The sequence below is a fragment of the Mya arenaria genome, chromosome 17 (genome assembly GCF_026914265.1).
Source record: "Mya arenaria isolate MELC-2E11 chromosome 17, ASM2691426v1".
NCBI lineage: Eukaryota > Metazoa > Mollusca > Bivalvia > Myida > Myidae > Mya > Mya arenaria.
Window position 1 is genome coordinate 42,102,031 of NC_069138.1, and position 23,292 is coordinate 42,125,322.

Consider the following 23,292-nt stretch of genomic DNA (forward strand, 5'->3'; position numbering starts at 1 on the left):
CCCCGCCACCTCGGGACAACAGTTCAGAAGTCATCCCCGCCACCTCGGGACAACAGTTCAGAAGTCATCCCGCCACCTCGGGACAACAGTTTAGAAGTCATCCCCGCCACCTCGGGACAACAGTTCAGAAGTCATCCCCGCCATCTCGGGACAACAGTTCAGAAGTCATCCCCGCCACCTCGGGACAACAGTTCAGAAGTCATCCCGCCACCTCGGGACAACAGTTCAGAAGTCATCCCAGCTACCTTGGGACAACAGTTCAGAAGTCATCCCCGCCATCTCGGGACAACAGTTTTGACAGTTACACAAGTGCCCATGCAACAACTGTATACTGTTGAAACCAAACAGGTTAACAACGTAACGCTATCAAAGTAGGCTCTACCTTGAACTCATTTCAAAACACAACATCAGTAGAAGCAATAGGTTAAATCACTGCTATGCCATTAAAGTACCATATTTGACATTAACTAAATTTTCTTGTAAAATCTCTATTCGATGTAAGCATACATTTTTATAGAATTTACAACATCGCACATTAATGAATTTTGTACCGTTAAGAAACTATTCTTAGACAAAATGTTATCAACAATGTAGATAGTTCGTGGTTTGAATACTAAATGTTTCATCTAAATAAAACATATACTTAGTCTAATACATCCTATACTACACTTTTATTTCGTTGATTAAAAGTTAAAACACATTCAAAAATCCAATGTCATTTATGGTGCTATGAAGTATGCATGTATTTCTGGTCAGGGTCCATATTTCGGTCAGATCCATTTTGACGGGGCTGGGGCGGGAAGTTCATAAGGGCGTGGGCGACTGGGAGTTAACCCTCGATGATGTTATCGACGAAGACCGGTCCGTCCACACAGGTATGGCTTATCGGGTCATAGAAATCGCGACCGGAACCGGAACACGTGCGCAGGTACTGGCGTCCGTTCAGATCACACTGGAATATATTGTTATGTTTTTATATATGTTAGGATTTGAAGGTATTTAAATCAACGTTGTAAGGGAAAGGTAATATAAGTCAAAACGCATTTGTAAAATATATCAATATACATTATATGTGCTACGATTGTCTTTTGGGTTTGTGACAGACCTTATTAGGTCGAAAGTCTGATATAATTGTTGTGTTTAAGCTCAAAAATTTGGTTTTCTGAATGAACCAAACCTGGATATATTTGTGCAGGTCTTGCGTGACTGGAAAGTAGAGCTCGTTGTTTGCGATGTTTGCATGTGTACATGGGGACTGCCAGAGCTGGGTGGAGTACGTATAGCCGCCATTATAGCCAGCGGTCGGGCCGATTTGCCTGCGTATATTGAATAGTACAATTAACGTCCCCAGTTATTCAATTGCATATGTGACATGCCAATAATAATATTTTGTTGCAGAACGATTGACCGTTTTGAAGTATTGTACAGAGGCATTGTTACCTCAAAACCGTGTTTGCCTCAGTGCTGAACAGTTTAAGTTAGCCAGTTATGTGCGAATAAATATCACGTGACACAACCGCTTAATTCGAACTGCCAAACTTAATTAGACTGTGCTGAATTAAAACCTAAACTTTTGGTGTACCACTCTTATGATTGACAGAATAAACACAACTACTGCGGCGGCACGGAGACTTCGAACAATACTTCAACCGGTTTGAAATATATTTGTTTTCAAATTTGGGCGGGAAATATGACTCATCGGTGCAAAACTGCAAGGTGAAGGTGCTTAATTCAACTGATAGGACACGCATGTCCCACTTCCTTTCTTTGCAAACAGGAGTGTCATTTGAGTTCAGAGAATAGCTGCCAGTAACTAGGTTCAAACGTACGAGCTTTGATCTGTAACTTTAATTGCTTTAATTTTGTGATTACTTTATTGTTGATACATTGAAACTAGTCAATTTAATTGGATATTAGTCATTCGGAACTCCTCGGCCATTTTTTCAAAAACAACCTCGGATGTATGCCGGTATATCTGTTGAAGTAGTCCGTATTTTTTTGAATAAAAGCATTAATTAAATGTAGTGTTTAAGAGTTGTATTCATTGCCCTCAGTTTAAATTGATTGCCAGTGAAGTGTATTATTGCAAACATAATTACGATTCCCAAGAGTTAAGTCATAAATTTTAACTACTAAATAAGATTACTACGCGATCTATTTGCAGCGGACTTAAACGTACCACTTTTTAAGTATGTAAACCGTCCATATACATCCGAGGTTGTTTTTGAAAAAATGGCCGAGGAGTTCCGAATGGGATATTAGTATACGAATTTCAAATAAAAGCCACTACCTGAATGGTAATTTCCTTAAAACTTGAAAAACCCGAAATCATTATGGCATACAAATTTACATGGGTAATCATCGAGCAATTTTGGATAATTAAGTCATATTGAACAGTTAATGAATATCATCAAGAGCTCGTTTGTAAAAGTGGCACACCCATTTACTTAATTTTATTCCTTTTATGTTTCTTCACTATACATGTTTAACCAGTCCAATGATTTACAGCAAAAGTACATCCTTCATTATGAGTTATTGTTTACAATGTTATCAAATCAAGTTTTACCCAGCGGTCGTAGCATAGTACTGTGGTGTGGTGCTTCCCCCGCATGTGTTATAGTAGGTGTCCGTCCCGTACTGGCCCTTGGGTACGCAGGTCTGGGTGGTTTTCAGGAACACGTAGTCCAGCTGGCACGACTGGACGAACGACTGGTGGTTGGTGTCGCAGTGAATGTACTGGTGAGGGTCACACTAGGGAAAGACACGGTGTATCAATGAGAAACACTAAACTACATTATTCAAATAAAGTACATTTGTAAAGCTGTCAATTGTATAAATCTGGTTTATTCCTTGGGTTGGTCAAAGTGTGACAAGCTTGGCTGGTCAAACATTGTCTCATCGTCCCTTAACCGATCAAATCATTCAAATTAGTACATTTATGGTTATTAATCTCTGCGGAGTATTCCCAACACTGTATTGGGTAAGTTTAAATGAACAGTTTCGCCAGTTGATGAGCTTCATTATCAGGTAAGCATGTGACCTGCCAAGATTATTTAGATATGAGTTTTCACCCAATGGAAGCAACCGAGACCATTCAAATATCGCCAATATAAATATTCCTTGGAAAAGGCATTTTACTGGCCATAGTTTGGTAGCCAAATCCAGATTATGCTCCATAGACATCTCTTAATTGTCTGTTGTATACGATTCGATTCCAGTACGCGTTCATTCACCGACTTTTAAACGGACAAATAACCAAAAGATGCATATAAATGATATTTACTAATGCAATATGAAATGCACTCTATAGAAATGGATGTCAAATCAGACTACATTAAAAGTGAGACTTAAGGAGTCCGATGTAGAAACAAAATTAACTTTAAATTAAGCCATTTGCATTACTAGTTATAAAACAGGTATAGAAATGATTTTTTTTATTTGTTTGTTACTTGAACTGAAAGCGAAAGTGAAATGACCGATTGAGAGCCAAAGTTAAATATTTTGATCGTGGCTACGCATCACGTGAAATATAGCCTGTGATGCTTACTCGGTGAAATATTTTTTCGATCTTACACTGAAACAAACTAATAAACACAATTAAAATAATCTATATATTTAGAAATCACCCCCAAATATAATGCATTTTAACTTTGAATAGTACTCTTAGTTTCATAACACTGCGTCTACGCCAACTAAGTGTTGAAATCCACGCAAGGTGCACACCGTAGAGGGAATCTCACCTGGTGGGGATATAGGTACGGCGTGCCGGGCACGTGGTGTCTACAGGGACTATAAGTGCTGGCAACGAAGCAGGTGAGAAGACCCTGGTCCCACTCGTCCCCTGCGGGACAGTTGCGTTCCCAGGGATGGCCCCAGATGTCACAGTGGATGAACTTGGTCACGTCACCAGGGTACGGGAAGAACAGGTTACCTACGTAGATAATCAAATTAGCAAAATAATTTAAACTGTAAAGCTGCACTCTCACAGAATGACCGTTTCGACATTTAAAACAAAATTGCCTTGGAATAAGAAAACAATTGCATTAATGTATTTATACCAGTGACACAACACGGCTGACAAAAGATCAGATCGCAGATTTTCATAATATATACGTTTGAAAATTATGGCTAAAACTGTCACTTACGCTTTAAGATAAAACAGTTTTTCGGCAGTTTTCCAAACAAATGAGATATGTTATATTGAGAATCACCTTATATGACTGATATGAAGGAATTGGTAACAAAAACAGCTGATTCCGAGACATAAACTCAACATAGTCAGAACTGTCAGAACTGTCAATCTGTGAGCGTGCAGCTTTAAGAAATCCGATGAACAAATAGGCTTGCCATTTCATCATTGGCAAAACTGTTTAATGGCGATCCCTACAGAGGCGAGTGGAAAAGTCGATTCGATCTCACCAGAGGTATTTCCTTTAAGCCTCTCAAAAAGGAAACAGTACTGGGATCTGCCAAGGAAACGAACTCGAGAGTTCTAAAAGATCAACTTGCGTCATATTCAAGCTAAACTAAATTAGTATATACTTAATGTTGATGCCTTGTGACTCTTTGTACGTTTGTTGCCATTGTGAAGGTTGTTGCTTACTGCTTACTTCTATGTTAATTAAATGAAACAAGATACATAACAGATACAAGTATGTCAGATTGAACGCTTTTTCTTTTATTCAACTGAAATTGGCAGTGAAATGACACAAGTTTGCACTATATGTATCGTTCCAACAGTAACATATTGTTACTTTACACAAATCACTAGCTGATTCATAGGTGGGGGGTGGGGGTGGGAGGGGCTTTCCCCAGACCCTATGTCAACATTTGAAACCATATAAATTTCGGTTCTTAGGGAATGGCGCATGTCAAAAGGTTGCGCCACTTAATTATGCCTCCACTAATATCACTTCCTGGATCCGACATTGCAAATGGTACCCAAATACCTAGGGGTCACCAAGTAAAACATGGCTGTTGATCTGTCCACGGATATTAATACCAGCTATTAACTATAAAATAGCTGTTGTTATCGAGAATAATCAACCCGTTTCAGCACCTTGAAGTTTACCTTAGCAATACACATCTAATCATTCAACAGATCCGCTTGAGGGCGCCTTACAGTATTACGCAATCAAAAGATTCCCGCGCCCGCCATTTCGTTAAAGCATTTCATTGGTTCAAACTTAAAAAGAGATTCATCGCATGCGCTAAATCGAGCGCGCTACCACACCGATAGGCGCTCCAATCGTTCTTGTAAGTTCTTGTAAGTTGAGGGTTTATCGATAGATAAGGTGTATCCACCGATTCTAAAGGTATTTATTCTTGTAACAAGTTCCCATTGCTAAAATCGTTTGAACGGACTTTCTTTAAATGGATTTTCTCGTAGGCTGCATCGAACTTTTAACAATTTGATAACAGCAATTCTGTATAAGATGTAATTACCCGCCAGGATCTGCGCCCTGGAGCAAGGGTTGGCGACGGTCGGGGCCAAGGAGGTGCCACACCCGGAACTGGATACCGAGTTCTCACCAAGACACTGGCTACAGTCCTTGAAGTACAGCTGGAAAGCAGGTAAAACGATCAATACATCTGGTACGTTATCCCGTGAACTATGATCAATGAATTCATAACGTTAAGGATGAACTCTTACTTCTAAATGATATTTACAACATTTATTACAATTGCTTAAATTGACACACACACATGTATAGCAAACATACATTTTGACTGATAAACCTTTAACTACTTACTAAATACTAGTAATGCATTTATGGAAAGTATTAATTACTGATAACACGATTGTAACCGTGTATTTAATAGCAGAAAGCGCATAAATATTAAATGATTGGCGAATGCTAAAATATTTACTCCGATCTACTATAGTCTCATAAGAAGAAAATATCGTGTTTTGTGCTCCTTTTTTTCAAATTAAACTTGGTATCCTTCATAAGAAACATTGTTTTCATCTTTTTTTTGGAATTTAAAATAATATTACTAATAGTGTTAAATCTTATTTGGGAGTAAGAGTGCATCTTTAAATTTACCAACAAGGATAAATAAATATCGAAAATAATGGTTCTCTTGGTGGAGACCGTGTTAAATTTGAAAGAAAGGTGCAGAACACACGGTATTTCTACATTATACATTATAAGATGATAGTTGATCACTATAAACCTTTGAGGACCCATGTCATTTAATATTTGTGCGTTTTCAGCATTCTAATAAACGGTTACAATCTTGTTATCAATAATTAATATCTTCCATCAATGAATTATGTTGTAAGGTACAAGTTTATCACTCAAAACATATGTTTGTAATACATGTTTATATATTGATATAAAACACGTTTAAAGCGTAAATCTGTCTCGTAAAATATGGTCAATTGATTAACAGTTATAGGTTGAGAGGTCATATTAAATCATGCGTTGGCGCCGTTTTATTAAACGAATGTTTTTTAACTATGATTTGCGCATGCGTAAATCACCAAATAACTAACTTGGCAAACCAAATACTTACTCAGTGGAACTTAAGCGGTAATTTGCGTCTGGATTATTAAGTTAAAATCTGTCGATAAAGTTAACACTTACAAAATATTCATACTCCTCATATAACCTTCGATCTATTTGTATGTATACTCCTTATATGACCCTCATGCGCTTTATATAATCCTCATACTCCTAATATGACCCACATGCTCCTAATTGGACCCTTATGCTCCTTATATGACCCTCATGCTCCTTATATGACCCATATGCTCCTTATATGACCCTCATGCTCCTTATATGACCTTTATGCCCCTTATATGACCCTCATGCTCATTATATGACCTTCATGTTCTTTATATGACCATAATGATCCTTGTATGTACCCTCATACTCTTTACATGAGCTTCAAGCTCCTTGTATGACCCTCATCCTCCTTATATTACCCTCATGCTCCTTATATGACCCCATGCTCCTTATATGACCCTAATACTCCTTATATTACCTTCATGCTACTTATACGACCATCATACTTCTAATGTACACTCATACTCCTAATGTGCCCTCATAATACTTATATGACCCTCATATTCCATATATGACCCCCACGCTCTTAACATTTCCAAATACATTTTAAATGCCACTCATGCTTCTTATCTGACCTATTTCTCCGTTTATGACCAGCCTACTCATTATATGACCCACATGCTCCTAATCTGACCATTATGCTCCTAATATGACCATCATGCTCGTTCTATGGCCATCATGCTCGTTATATGACCGTCATGCTCTTTATATGACCCTCCTACTCCTTATATGACCCCATGCTTATAATCGGACCATTTTGCTCATTATATGACCCTCATGCTCCTTATCTGACCATCTTTCTCTGATTATGACCCTTTTACTCCTTATATGACCCTACTGCTCTTAATCCGACCCTTTTGCATATTATATGACCCTCATGCTCCTTGTGTGACCCTTCTACTCCTTATATGACCCTCATGCTTCTTATCTGACCCTTATTATCCTTATATGACCCTTATGTTCGTTATATGACCCTCATGCTCCTTATATGACCCTCATGCTCCTTCTATGACCCTCAAACTCCTCATATGACAATAATATTCTTTATATGACCCTCATGCTCCTTATATGACCCTCATACTCCCTACATGACCATCATGCTCTTTATATGACTTTCACGTTCATTATATGACCCTCATACGCCTTACCTGACCCTCATGCTCCTTATATGACCCTATTGCTCCTTATATGAACCGTATGCTCCTTATATGACCCTCGTGCTCCTTAAATGAAGCTTATGCTCCTTATATGACCCTTATGCTCCTTATATGACCTTTATGCTCTTTATATTACCTCAAGCTCCCGATATGACCTTCACGTTCCCTATCTGACCCTTAGACTCCTTATATTCCCCTCATGCTCCTTATATGACCCCCATATGACCCTTTGACAGTGTTGTACATATGTTCATATCAGCGATATGGGGTATAAAGGTCCAGCCTTTACCTCTCTGGGCGGACAGATGACGATGTACATCTTGCCGGAGAGATCGCACATCAAGAACTTGTTGTTGTTATAGGGGTGGGGAAACTTTGTGATACCGGCCAGAATATTGGCGTTGGTACAGGGGCTGTTAAAGTTCCACTTTTCTGAAAAAAATAATCTAGATATGAATGGAAGGAATGGTGTGTCGTATACTCAGCGTATGGATACCGTTTGAAACAATTTACCTAACTTACTTATTTATAAATATCTTTCTTTAATAAACTTGTAATGCCATAATCAGTTCGAACTCTAAATACTTCTTTTTGTATAAGGATGGATGAAATAAAGTGAACAGTACCAGTGCAGTTAAAATATTCGTCCTTGCAAAGAATTTCGACGCCATCTTTATAGCATCTAACAGTCACGCCTGAAAAAAAAATGAAATAAAAATGTGATTAGGATGAACAAACGATGATTAGTGCAGGCGCTCAATGTCCAACGAATTTGATTTTCAAATTAATATTGATTGTGGTTTTAAAATGTTTGTGGTCAAAGTATTGCCAATGAAAGGCACTTCATGATTCAAATCTAGCGTTCTAATCCAAGATATTGAATATGTAATTATATTGACATGTGCTGTACTTTTTCTCAATAAAAATGCGTTTACCAAAGTACAGTAGGACCCCGTTGGCTCGAACACCGAGGGACCGGCGACATTACTCCAAGTCTTGAAAAATTCGAATGAAGCGGGAATTCAACCATCAGTATAAAGAAATCGGTTCTTAACATCCAGCTCGAGCCAACGAGAAATACGAGCCAAGCGAATTCGAACCAACGGAGTTCGACTGTTACATTGCCAAAACACACTATGCATACATTACAACAGTAACTTCATTAATAAGTTTTGGTCGTAAGTATTCTGATAAAACTGAATTACACAAAACCCGATAGGATAATGAGCGATTGTATCTTGGGTTTTAAAACAGCGTTGTTTAACATGATGAATCGAGCAAAGAGAAACTTGGAATATACATATAGCATACTGTGGTCAGTCCGGTCGCCGTATTTTGGTGTAATTGTGGCTATACATGTTCTATATATGTTGCCACTAGAGCTGTCCTTCATGTTGATGTACAGTGTTTTCCCTTCGAACAGAAACAAAAGCAATGTATTAAATAAATAAAGGAGTAACATTCAAATGCACATTTATAACTACTCCTCTCGTCTCTAAACATATAAACATAGTCAATAACATTCACGAAGTGATTTAAATCAGTTCTGTTAAACATCATTCCAATTGGCTCAATAAACTCTCGTGTGTTTTCTACTTTTAAAAGGGATTCAAATATGTATACTTCATACTTGTATTTCTTAACCTACATGTTACAGACATTTATTGAGTGTTACCTCCAGTACTGAAGAAGTGTTGCGACATATTCCCCATGTACGTATAGTCGATGGTTTCATACTGAGCGCCGCTGGGGTAGGGATTGCTGAAGGCGGAATACACATTCATTCCTCCACATGTAATGTTCGTCTGCAATCGACAGAAGAATATTATGTTAACAGCAGGGGCGGCCCCAGGATTCGACGTTAAAGGGGGCGTAAAATAGGGCGGGGGGAGGGAAAACTTTTGACTTGCGCCCCTCCCTTAGAGCCGATATTTAATTGGTTTAAAATGTTGGCAGGGGGTTCAGCTACAAATTTAAGGAATTTCTAGTCCGAAATGGTGCATTTTAGGCGTAATTAATTACTTTTTCTCTCCTATATTGAACTAAAAAGTTATCTTGGACGATTTAAGGGGAGGGGGGGGGGGGGTGCTGCTGTTTCCCTTGGATCCGCTTGTGAACAGTATGTGTTTACTAATATTATTATTACAACGTACATACCCTCTTAAGAAATTGAAACTTAAAGGACAAACAGTCATCAATCGGAAAAATGCATACGTACCAAAAGCAATATAACAGACATGACAAACATGTCCATTTATGCTTTCAAGCCATCTTGGGTATGTATACTATCAAGTAATACTTGTGTTAGTATCACAGAATATTGTAATCGCAATTGGATTTTACACGTCCCTTTTAAACAAGCGATTGCCTCACCTCTATGGTAGTACCGTTTGGTCCGGTGAGCACCGCCAAGGGAGGGCACTGGTCAAGGCGACAGCTGTATGTCTGGTTGATGTACAGGGGAGCTGAATAATACGACAACAAGGAATCAATAATACAATGGTAACCAGGTTATACCCCCATTTCACCAAGGATTGTTTGTTTTTTCAATCGGCCCGATCTGTACCAGATTATCCCCCATGATTTATTTTTTGATCGTCCAGATTGTCGTCCTGAATCGCTTCCAATCGTCCCCATTTTTTAAGCCGATTTACGGGACCATGCGGGCTGGTCGTCCGAGGATCTGGTGATGGTCGGGTGCTTACACTCCGACGAGACTAGGCACGACCCTCGGAAGAGAGCGGCAGAGGCTAAACGAAAGCTCCAGAGGGCGAGCGAGAATAGTGGACCTTCAGGGGACCCTCGGACGACCAAGGCGACCACGGGCAACGGGTTTTGATCGGCTACTGTTTTTCAACTTGTTTAAAAACAGTAGCCGATCGCGCCAGATCTTACCCCGAAGGTATAGGTTAGTGCAGTTTAGTGCACGCAGGCTCCCGACTAATTTTGCAAAAAAGGGCCGATCGACTAAAAAAGGGATCCGGTACTCTCGGGACCAAAACAATCCTTGGTGAAATGGCCCTAAGCGCTCGTAAAACACTAGTTCTTGCTCTTTTCACTAACATTGCAAGGAAGAGAACCAAAACATTTCATATTTCAGTGACGTGTTTGTAGTATAGTATGATTATATGTGTCTCACTGAATGTGTGCTAACATGAATCCTTTTGCCTTAAAATAGAATATTCGCTAAATTTGAGACTGCTCGGCTCTTGTATGAGGTTTACATTTATAGTGGGCCGACTGTTTAAGAATTGCTTTACAGTTAACAACGTTGCTAACAGCTTCATTGTTAACTTTAAAATGTGAAATATTATATGCATATATGCTTAAATACATGCATACAATATGCATATACAAATTCTAGAGCAATACAGATCTGACAGTTAACAAAGACGACGTTTACAACGTTGTAAACTTTAACATAGTTCTGAATAACTGACCCTATATTTCGTTGAAAGGTTCAAGGACGGAAGCATAACACATCCTTAAGGAAAAGCAGACAACGGCGGTTCACAGCAGACACAGATTACATCAATTCAAATATCGATAGTTAATGTTGGGGTTACAGCCTTTGAGAAATATATTTATAACAGTATAATTAATTATAGAAGCATTATTAAATCTAGCATGAGTACAAGCGAGTAGCATTAAACCAAGATAAGTTCATTAAGAGCGGGTTTATCCTGCAAATCGTTTAATGAATATTCGTTGATGTAAACCATTTGCACGAATCAAATTATTTGTATTCAACAGCGGAAATAAATATAGTCTAGTCATCAGGTCGGCGCTGACAGGAAAATTATACTTATCATATTTACATGTGTAACAAATGACTTTTATACTCATCGTTATTGCAAAAATGTATTATCTTTGCAAATGGAGGAAATATTTGATTTGAAACAGTTATTACTAATATGGACAAACATAGTTTCATAAATGATATACATTAAGGTGATACACTGGCGTTGTTTCGTATTATATTTGCCAACGAAGAGACAATAATGCACGAACTATGTACATACCAATACATGTAGCCTTTTGTATTTCTTCTCTTAAGAACTTGATCTCATCGTAACCTTTTACCTACAATATCAAACGTAAAGACAAATAAGTTATCGTTACAAAAAACGCCTTTCTTTCAAGAATAAAATGTACAACAATACGTACCAGCATATTTACATATGCATGTTTGAATTTCGGTTTAACTAAACCTTGGCATATACAGAGCACTTTTGGGATTTTGCTACCAAAAATTCGCTTTCCGCGAGGCATAAAACTTCTCGCCACAGGGAAAGATAAAAGGCATTCTTGTAACGTATCGTTGTTGTAATAAAGTGTCAAATACAGCAGCTCCCTCTCAACGTATATACCTGTAGGCAAGAAAAGGGGAAAAAATATACTAACCGTGTACGCATGGGTACAGTCGGGATCGGTTGCTATGTTGTCGAGCTCTGTTTTTCCAATGGATGTACCAACACCCACTGAGAACGTCACCACGCCGGCCGCATGGGCCTTGTTAGCAGCGTCTAGCGTATTTAGGTCGTCATCGCTGTTGCCATCAGTTATAACCACCATCACCTAAAACGGAAGTAATGGTTTTAATAAAATGGAACGAAAAGGGATAAGTGATCAATATTTTTTCGCAGTTTTTTTTTTAATTTGGACAAAACAACCTCATACCTTAACAGCACCTGGTCGCGCACCGTTTCCTGAAGAGAAGACCTCCGTTATTGCCTTGTCTATTGCCTTGTCGGTTTGTGTAGCTCCAGGAACGTTATGGACACCGTTGATTGCATTGTGGAGGCTCACGTTGTTACTGAAAAACAGTAAATGAGTACCCACAACCGTTTCAAAACTGTTGACCTCTGCCGAATAGGCTTAATGGTGTCATGCACGTTCAAAACAAACAAGAAATAAGCGAACGATCGAAATATTAACGTCTAATTCAATTGTGAGAATACGTAAAAGGGCTTGCTATATCAATTTCCAATTACTCGCTATTTGCATTAGCTAATGTCAACCAAATCCAATGTGTTGTGTCTCATTCGTATTCTCTTTTCAGACTTCCTGCTTACTATTCCTATTTTGTTTCAAAATGTATTTTCATAAAACCCTGCATGGCTAAAGCCCTCAGGCAATTATTCTTAACACCGTGTCAACTATCAATAAAAAGCCCTGGTCGACAATATATTAACCTTTGAATTATCACAATAAACATTTTATATTTATCAAAATCAAATTAAATGTATTTTGGATAATCGAAAAAGTTACTTAAACTTGGTACACTTAAGCAGTTTCGATGTAAAGGCCTGAATATCACATCATGACTGAGTCTCGATTATCCGATTAATTGGCTGTAATTGGGCAGTATCACAAAAGCATCATTTTCTGATATATATCCATAAGGACTTAAGTTTTCATGTATATTTCATTTCTAATGCTTCAGTCGGAAAACAGGTATTATTTCTGGCACATTGAATAATTCTAAAAATAATTAAAAAAATAAATATTCCAAGATTTATGAAGTAAGGGAACATTTCATGGTGAGGTTTACTTAAGTTGACTGTTATATATGAAATAATATGTGTGTGAAGTTGGCTCAGCCATCGGCAATCGACAATCGACATTCTATATTACATAGCAAATCTTCAATGTCGAGCTGCAATGTCGAGCTGGACGGAATTCTAGCTCGACATTCGATATTATATAGCAAATATTCAATGTCGAGCTGGAATTCCGTCCAGCTCGACATTCCAGCTCGACATTGAATATTTCCTATATAATGTCGAATGTCGAGCTAGAATTCCGTCAAGAATTCGATATTATATAACAAATTTTCAACGTCGAGCTGCAATGTCGAGCTGGACAAAATTCTAGCCTGATATTGGATATTATACAGCAAATCTTCAGTGTGGAGCTGCAATGTCGAGCTGGACGGAACTCTAGCTCGACATTCGATTTTATATATCACAAATATTCAATGTCGAGCTGCAATGTCGAGCTGGACGGAATTCTTGCTCGACATTCGATATTATATAGCAAATCTTCAGTGTCGAGCTGAAATGTCGACCTGGACGAAACTCTTGCTCGACATAAGATATTATATAGCAAATCTTTAATGTCGAGCTGGAATGTCGAGCTGGACGGAATTCTAGCTCGACATTCGATATTATATAGGAAATATTCAATGTCGAGCTGCAATATCGAGCTGGAATGAACTCTAGCTCGACATTCGATATTATATAGGAAATATTCAATGTCGAGCTGCAATGTCGAGCTGGACGGAATTCTAGCTCGACATTCGCTATACTATAGCAAATTTTCAATGTCGAGCTGCAATGTCGAGCTGGACGGAATTCTAGCTCGACATTCGATATTATATAGGTAATATTCAATGTCGGGATGGAATGTCGAGCTGGACGGAATTCTAGCTCGACATTCGATATTATATAGGAAATCTTCAATGTGGAGCTGCAATGTCGAGCTGGCCGGAATTCTAGCTCGACATTCGATATTATATAGGAAATATTCAATGTCGAGCTGGACGGAATTCTAGCTCGACATTTGATATTATATAGGTAATAATCAATGTCGAGCTGCAATGTCGAGCTAGAATTCCGTCCAGCTAAGCATTTCGCTGAAATAATTTGCACTTTTCCAGCACCTGGAAGACATTTTTGAGATCGGAACGCCATCATAAAGTGATTTGAACGCAAAGAAAAACTAAAGGAAAGTACGGTTAAAACTCAAAGTAGCGGTTACTTCCCTTACCTCTAAGTTATTGCGCTATATTAAGTTGGAAATTTACTAGATTCAAGCAAACTGTTTTTGTTGTTTGTTTTTTTTCGATCATGGAACGATGAGGTCGCCGATCGCCGAGTTACGAATGTTTGCCGATATAATCGATTATCGGCGATCATCCGCCCAACGGCCGATAACCGATTGGCTTGAACGTATAGCTTTTATTTTAACTATACTTTTAACTAAAGCACTTACGTATGTTGGTTAAGATGGAATTCTACTCTTGCAGTTGATGAGTACGTCACCAATCCGACCTGCGTATTGTACGGGGAGATTTCAAACCCGTCCACAACCTGCAACATTCACTTCACTTTAAAGTGACGTCATACCCAGTGTATTTGTTTAACGTCAAATATTACAAGAATCATGTTGACATCATATCGACGCCAAACTCTCGTGGGATCATACGTTTCTATTGGTGTACAAAACTGTACATTTTTTTTAAAGATATTCCAACAACTCAGAAATATCGGCATTAAGGGATTCCGAGAGGGGATTGAATATGTGGAAACTGTTGAGTTAATTTTGATATCAGAGGCGTTGAAGACGAATTCCGTGTATTTTTAAAATGTTATGAAAAAAGGAAAAAACATATTATATATTTATCCATGGTATAATAAAAAACAGGATTTCCAGAATTTGATAAATCATATGCAAAGTGTACAAGATAACAAAAAAGAAAACATAGAAAGTTACACAAATATTTAAGGTTACTAAACTGTGTATATTGTATTTTGGGCCGAGGGCCTTTCTTTAAAAATTAAAGTTGTACTCGAACTTGTTTTGAAGTTAACAGATTAACAAATCGTTCATTTCACTCTAGTTTTTAGTTGAAAAAAGAACAAAAATACAAACTGCCATAATCTGTAGTGTTTTTTTTTTCAATTATTTAGTTCTAAAAATCACTAAGCCATTCCCTTCCAAATGATACCAACTTTATGTATTGGGTCACATGACATCGAAAGTTAAAATTCTTTATAACTGTAATGTTTCTGGAAACTAATATATATTATTTCACCTCCCACTAGTTTCTGACCTTTTCATTGGGTTAGAGAAGTCACATGGTGACCCACTATTTTTCTAAAGTGGGTCAGTAAAGTCAATAGTCGACAAAAATGGCCGCCATTCATCGTTTCTTTCTTTAAAAATCACTTTTGGTATCACGAAAATTACTACAAATATTATGACTGTAAAATTTATTAGTTGCCCTGTCTGCATTGACACGACCGGTTTCTAAAAGACGAAATAGTCAAGTATAACGCGAGATGAGTGCATTCCCCTTCCGACCTTAACCTTTCATATATTGTCGTCAGGCAAAAACCAATAAATTGGCTTCCGGGTTAAGATTTGGAGAAACATCAGCATTAGAACAAGAAGAGAGACGTTTGAATTTAAACGCAGGGAAGACTTTAAAGTCAAATACATTTGCGGCTAAAATTCTGAAGGATTATTTGTCAGAGAAGGGGAAAATCTAGATTTTGAAGAATTACCGAAAGTCGAGTTGGACTAAACATTGGGTCGGTTTTGGATAGACCTTCATCATATTTATTGACTGCGATAAATATATGTGATCCGATGAGACTGTAAAGTTTTCAATGGTTAAAGCTGTGATGATTGATTGTTAAGTTTTCAATGGTTTAAGCTGTGATGATTGACTGTTACATTAAATAAGTTAAACCTGTGATATAATCTAGTTTCATTACTTTATTTATTTATTTTTGTTGTTTATTATATATTTATATATTGTGAAGTTTTCTTTGCTATTTTGTTTAGTTTAAAACATTAAAATTGTTAAAAATTGTGAGTTAAGCTTTTTATGAAATTAGACAATATCATTAAAAAAAATATTTTAAAATTAATTATATTTTTTAACATTTTTGTTCATGAGAGGTGGTCAATGATATAAATCAGCTATTTGGTCTGTGAATGACCCACTATGGAAAAATGCATACGCCTGACGCCTCGTGCCCTATAAATTTCACAGACCCCCCATTTTTCCGTAGTGGGTCAGTAACAGACCAAATAACTAATAGTAAGGGTAAGGTGAGAAACCATTTGATGATTATTAAATTGCTCTTGAATGTGTGTATGTGTGCGTTCGAGGGCATTTCGTACCTCAGATAAAAACCTGATGGAGCGCGTGAAGTCGTTCGCTGTTAGACTGGAAGACGTATCGACAACAAACACCAGATCAACTTGTTGGTTCGTCTTGCACCCTGAAACATTGGAATATTGTTAGATGTGTGTAACATATTGGAGCTCGTGAAGACGTTCGCTATCAGCCTAGAAACACCAGCCTAGAAGAAGTTTTCACCAAAAACACCAGGTCAATTTGTTGGCTCGCCTTGCACCCTGAAACATTGGAATATTGTTAGATTAGTGTAGCCTATTGGAACAGCTCGTGAAGACGTTTACTATCAGCCTATAAGGAGTATCCTATAATAACACCAGGTCAATTTGCTGGCTAGCCTTGCACCCTGAAACATTTAAATATTGTTAGATTAGTGTAACCTATTGGAACAGCTCGTGAAGACGTTTACTATCAGCCTATAAGGAGTATCCACCCATAACACGAGGTCAATTTGCTGGCTAGCCTTGCACCCTGAAACATTGGAATGTTGTTATGTTTGTGTAGCGTGATGGAGCGCGTGAAATCGTTCGCTGTTAAACTGGAAGACGTATCAAGGAAAAACACAAGGTCAGCCTGCTGGTTCGTCTTGCACCCTGAGAGGGCAACAAGAAAATCAGTTGGAAGCGAGACATCATTTTTAACGAGTACATGTTTAAATTTGTATTGGAGCTGATACTCGCATAATCGTATAGAAAAAAGTAGGAAAATACTTTAGCTACACCACCCATCCCTAAATTCATCGTTCTGATATTGGGATATTTTACATATGAATGTGTCAGAACCGTTACTGTCACAACGGCAAATAGAAATGCCCAGAAATAAAGACAACCTTTATCCAGTAATGGCTCGTCATTTCCCAAATGACGGCTATAATTGTCAAGACGATAAAACCTCTTTACAAAACAGAAACAATATATATAGTTAAGTATAATTTCTGTGATTACCGTTTATACTTCAGAAGTTGCCGTAAAACACAACAAGTGCTATGTTTTAAGGTGAAACTAGCCAGTATAGGTATAATCACTTTTGTGAACTGTCATCTTTTTTCGATCCATTTTCTATGATCAAAGTAAATACATACACTAATATGAACGCTATTAAATTTAAAAAGAATTCTAAACAACTATGCCGAGATATGCTTGCACGCTCACTCTTGTTAAGAAATGGGGCAAAGTTGGCTGGTCTCCCCCGGGTGAATCGCCATCCAGAAATTATCTGCTGATATATGATATTCTAATTTGTACGTGCATTTCAATTATGTTTATGCGATCGATATGGATGATTCTGTTACTCTTACCAAGGTCAAGTATCTGAGCAAGTTGGGTGAAGTTGTTGGCCGGTCTGCCGCCGTGGAAGTTGTGACCCCAGAACAACCCTTGCTCCTCCAGTTTCCAGCTCATCCCAGATGGCCCAGCACTATGCAATCATAAAACCAGCGAAACATTAACAAACTGATGTAGGTAAATCAATTCATCAGAAAAAAATAGTGTTTTTTTTTGTCAGTATGTTGAGATATAAGATATATATTTGCCCCATACTTTCACCTTAATTACGAAAAATCATTGAACCTTGTTTTACTTCAAGCACGTATTTAAGGGCTTACGCGTTTGTTTTCGGTCAGGATAAAGAACAAATCTGACCCCAGGCCATGCAAGAACAAGCCGTTCGTTTAAACGAGTTCTTTTTTAAAACGATTGTGATAAAAGTTATTACAACTTTATACAAATAACTCTCGTTGGTACGCTGTTACGCGAGAGTGTGGTCTTGTGTTGTGGGAAACAACCAGAGTACCCAGAGGAAAACCACTTGTCCGGCTTGTTGACCAAACAACAGAAATCACCAAGTCGCCAAGATGAGAAGCGAGTGAGCTATCCACTGCGCTAACCGGACAACATAGATTACAGTTAACGAGGATTGTCAGGTTAACGGCAACGCAGCGTGCCCGAGGGTAAGATTGTTCGATCTAGACTGGAAACACATGATCACTCCTCTCCTTGCATACATTCCAGTAGCAATTTGGGTAAAAAATGAAATGGTTTGTTCATTTTATTAAAAAGCGGGTGCTATGTTGTGTATTCGCGACAATTTTATATACCTCTTAGATTCGCGATTTTGACTTTGATTATTTATTTCATTTTTTTATTAAAAGTATTGTAAAATTATAAATTTAATTGGGTTTTATTGTGTGAATGTCATAAATCATACAGTAAAAAGATAAGAAGTGGCGTGAATTCTGGGGCAACAAAGATGCCAGACCGAATTTTGCAGCATGTCTATGTTCACCGGAAATGCTTGTCATGTTTGCAAGTTAAAAACTCAGCATGCTCTAGCAAGATAAGCCTATATCTTAAATATGGTTAGGAACGAAAATGAATGAAATCTTATTTTTCATCATTTGCACGAAATAGGTTCTTATATTCCTGATATATGATTGTGATTCATATAGATTTTTTTTAAACTGAAACTACTATTGTTTGCAAAAAAAACGCTTTCATAAATCAAACACGATCGCAATGCCATTTTCCAATGAAAGAACGTCAATTTGTACCGCGTCAACGGTGGCTTCAATCGGTCAGTGTCAACGGTGGCTTCGGTCGGTCAGTGTCAACGGTGGCTTCGGTCGGTCAGTGTCAACGGTGGCTTGGGTCGGTCAGTGTCAACGGTGGCTTCGGTCGGTCAGTGTCAACAGTGGCTTCGGTCGGTCAGTGTCAACGGTGGCTTCGGTCGGTCAGTGTCAACAGTGACTTCGGTCGGTCAGTGTCATCGGTGGCTCCGGTCGGTCAGTGTCAACAGTGGTTTCGGTCGGTCAGAGTCATCGGTGGCTTTGGTCGGTCAGGGTCAACAATGGCTTCGGTCGTTCAGTGTCAACGGTGGCTTCGGTCGGTCAGTGTCAACAGTGGCTTAGGTCGGTCAGTGTCAACAGTGGTTTCGGTCGGTCAGTGTCATCGGTGGCTTCGGACGGTTAGTGTCAAGAGTGGCTACGGTTGGTCAGTGTCAACGGTGTCTTCGGTCGGTCAGTGTCAACGGTGGCTTAGGTCGGTCAGTGTCAACGGTGGCTTAGGTCGGTCAGTGTCAACGGTGGCTTCGGACGGTCAGTGTCAACGGTGGCTTCGGACGGTCAGTGACAATGGTGTTTTGTCGGGCAGTGTCAACAGTGACTTTGGTCGGTCAGTTCTTCAAAAGTTTCATTCATCGTTATTGCCAGCGTAATTTAAAGAGTTAAATGATTAGTTAAAGGGAGACGAACAAAAACTGTACATGTATGGATGCTTCGTGGGATCATGTTGTAGTTGTTACATCCACGTGATACATTAAACAGTACGCTAAGTCGCTGACGGCGGCAGAAGTTTTTCTCTCTAATGTTTGATATACATGTATAGGCCAAAGATAACCGTGCTCATCAGATATTTTACAACCTTATGTTTTCTATTTCCGGAGAAAAAATATGAGTCATTGTGACCTTACAATAAACGATAAAAACTGCCTCATATTGAGTGCAAACTTAGATTTCAATTAAATAAAAACACATCTTTTACATTTTTCATTCTTTTACTAAAGAACTAAATAAAAGATCAAGTTTAAGTACCGATATATGCTGAAGAGTGCCGCAGCGATGCCAGAATACAGCGGTCTCCTCAGATCCTGCCACCTGACTGCATTCCAGGTGATTCCAAACCGACTAAGTATTAGGTTGTACTGTGATTGCAATAACGGTTTGTTCTGGGTAGCGCGGAACTCATTCTCGTCAACCTGAAGAAGTGTGATTTTATGTGTAACACATTTATACTAAAATATACTGTCAAACTTGAAATGAATAACAGCTATTCTTGCATGCCGGACGTGTGTTTCCGGCCATGTGACCAGTGCTGGGAAAACCCGTCTTACACCCCCCCCCCCCATCTAAGATGAGTCACGCGCAAAAACGCGCCACTTCTTATTTCTTTTATTCTATGCCATTTCCATAAAATGCAATAAGGAATATAAGTATGCAATACTTATTTTTATTCAAATCGTAAACGCGATTTTTAGAGGAACTATTTGACTTCAATAGTGATTTAAAATTACTGCGCTTTATGACGTCAGTAAACAACGTCGCACGCGCTTTTTTGATGAAAAGTACAAAAGTGCGTTTTCTACGTCATTTTTTTCCACAAATTGATAATTTAAGATATGCAAGACTAAAAGCAATCAAGTCTTTCCGATCCGGATCGAAAAATCCGACCTTAGAGCGCTCCGTGGCCGGTAACTCGGCAAGCCTCGTAATCAGCTTACGCGCGTGCCCTCGGGTCGGATTTTTCCATCCGTATCGAAAACACAAATAACAAAACCGCAAATCTTACCTGCCAAATTCCTCCATAGTATCCTGACCTGAAGGTGTTTGGTGCCGAGCCATCCTGCGACTCCACGTACGCGAGTCGTCGGAGAAATCGACGATCTTCGGCAAAGAGGCACGAATCACGGATAACATTCACGACCGCTTCCACGACGTCAGCTCCATACGCATTTGGCTGCAGGGTTTTATCGATAGCGTTTGTAACAGACAACAGGGTGGCTGCTAAGAATACAACGATGGCAACAATATTCATGTTTGCGTTCACTGAATAACGTTTTGCCTCACAGAAACCCGGTCGCACAATGGCGTTTTTTTCTTAATTTGATCGGTCATATCAGAGGGTTATCCGATTCTTCCTTGTTGGTCAAGATAAGCTATCAATGAAGCAGTTGTTTGAAAATCCATATCAATACTTGTATTTTGATAAATACCCTAGAGATTGCGAGGTTGTTTAGTGTTCTTGACATCCGCAAACATAAACGAATTTGAAAACCTGACAATGTACATGCATCAGAAAATGTTCTCTATTTTTGTGAACTAAGCATTTTTTTTAATTCCATGAACAAAACGCTGTTCTTAGATTACAGTCGTCGCGATCATAAGATCTTATCGCAAATTACAACTTATCAGACATACAAAACCGCAAAGATACATATTAATGAAATATAACAAATGTCTATGTAGCCATTAAAAACATCTTATGTAAAATAATATTATGTTTTAAATGCTTGAACACCAAAGTGAAATAATTGTTGAGGCTTAGGAAAATATGGAAATTCTATCTTTATCATTTATACACATACATGTACTATCCCCATTCTGGTCATTGGTGATTTTCATGTGCTTTTTGTAATTGTAATAAATGTTTGGAATCGAATCATATACTTACTATATAAGTGGTGAGAAACGATCAATGGTCGACAAGTAATTGCCCGAAATATGAAGAAAAACAAGAAATAACACGTATTTGAATATGTTTTCAATAATCAATTATGACAAAATCAACACGATCCTCGCTGATTGCGGTCTTTTCGATTGGTTTTTTCGATTATAATTGATCATCAGGCCCGATTTCTCGAAACTTCAAAGTCCCTTATAACAGGCTTAAGATAAGCTCACTATTTTTGGTTTACAATAAATTGCGTAATATTAACTTCTTTAAGAGTTGTTTTATACTTTGGATAGGAATTATCATTACGAAAAGCACATTAAACCATTTTTCATTTATCAAGATTCAATTTAAGTATGTATTTTGGCTAATTGAATTCAGCTTTTTAAGCCTGTTAAGCTTAAGAAGTTTCGAGAAATTGGGGCCGGAACAACATTTATTGTAGTAAAATAGTACGAATTATTGTCCCTCAAATGGTTTATCGATTTTCCAAATATGTAATATTTACAATACCTGAATAAATATGTCAGTACATGTAAAGCGGAAGTAAACGTTTATACGTGGAAGGGTATTTTTCAGTGCGTTCCAAATACTATCACCAGATAAGTTTAATCTTCTGATTATCGCAGGCCAATAGCCCTCTAAATGCCAGCAGTATGTCAACGAGGTATTTCATGAATATTATCGCCAGTGAACTTAAGACTAAACGGATAAATCATCATATCATTTTTACAGACAGGGAAGACACTTAAAATGATTTTGGTTAAAAAATAACAACAAAACAATCTTTGAAATTGTGTAAACGGAACATGTCTTTGCGCGTGGGAATGCTGACCAACTTATCTCGGCTTGTCAATCATTTAAGACACCCTCAAATCATTATGTAAACACTGGTCCAATAGCACGTTTTAGTATTCGTCATTTTCTAATCTCTCGATATTTGCTAATTTTACAACCCAAACCATTATCAAAAATACGTAATTGATGTATTTTTCTATTTTGAAACTGAATTGATAGAAATCTATAACGCGCTTTTAGGTTACACACCACCATTATCATTTCCTCTGTATCTTAATGTGAAATAATCACCTTTAGATATCATTTAAAGGCATTTCGGGTGAATGCAGACTATGATTAGCATATATATTCTCAAAGTCAATCTTTTAATTACTTTTTAAGCCCAAAAGGGGGAACAGTTAATCGACTCTCCACTTGAAAAACAAAGTCTAAAAATGCACATTCCGCTATGACAGTTCTTCCAAATGACCTGTCAACTTTTGAGCAGCAGTAAGAGAATTAAACCGAAGGTATAAAAGTAACAGCAAAATTACATTCGTGTATTGAGCATGTGAACACATGTCGATCACTCATTAGAATTTTTTTTTTTGAGAATTTTCCACACAACGGAA

General features: G+C 38.1%; 1 protein-coding gene across 1 annotated transcript; it reads right to left on the minus strand.

Annotated features, from left to right (window-relative positions):
• Positions 1–472: 472 nt before the first annotated feature.
• LOC128223687 (uncharacterized) lies at positions 473–21,310 on the minus strand. Its single transcript, XM_052932996.1, has 18 exons — positions 21,002–21,310; positions 20,248–20,411; positions 17,959–18,077; positions 16,646–16,746; positions 14,726–14,823; positions 12,410–12,545; positions 12,134–12,307; positions 11,752–11,812; positions 10,103–10,194; positions 9,405–9,534; positions 9,041–9,142; positions 8,356–8,424; positions 8,019–8,161; positions 5,446–5,563; positions 3,741–3,931; positions 2,567–2,751; positions 1,178–1,316; positions 473–952 (listed from the first exon to the last, which is right to left on the minus strand). Exons 1-18 carry the CDS (start codon positions 21,245–21,247, stop codon positions 830–832), a joined length of 2,391 nt encoding a protein of 796 aa, XP_052788956.1. The 5' UTR covers positions 21,248–21,310; the 3' UTR covers positions 473–829.
• Between the last annotated feature and the right edge of the window lie 1,982 nt (positions 21,311–23,292).

Bases quoted from the DNA above. Each gene is read 5' to 3' on its own strand.
- LOC128223687 (XM_052932996.1), bottom strand. From the start codon at position 21,247: ATGAATATTGTTGCCATCGTTGTATTCTTAGCAGCCACCCTGTTGTCT. The intron at 20,412-21,001 runs GTAAGATTTGCG...ACACTTCTTCAG, and splicing joins ACTATGGAGGAATTTGGCAG to GTTGACGAGAATGAGTTCCG. The intron at 16,747-17,958 runs GTAAGAGTAACA...CCAATGTTTCAG, and splicing joins TGCTCAGATACTTGACCTTG to GGTGCAAGACGAACCAACAA.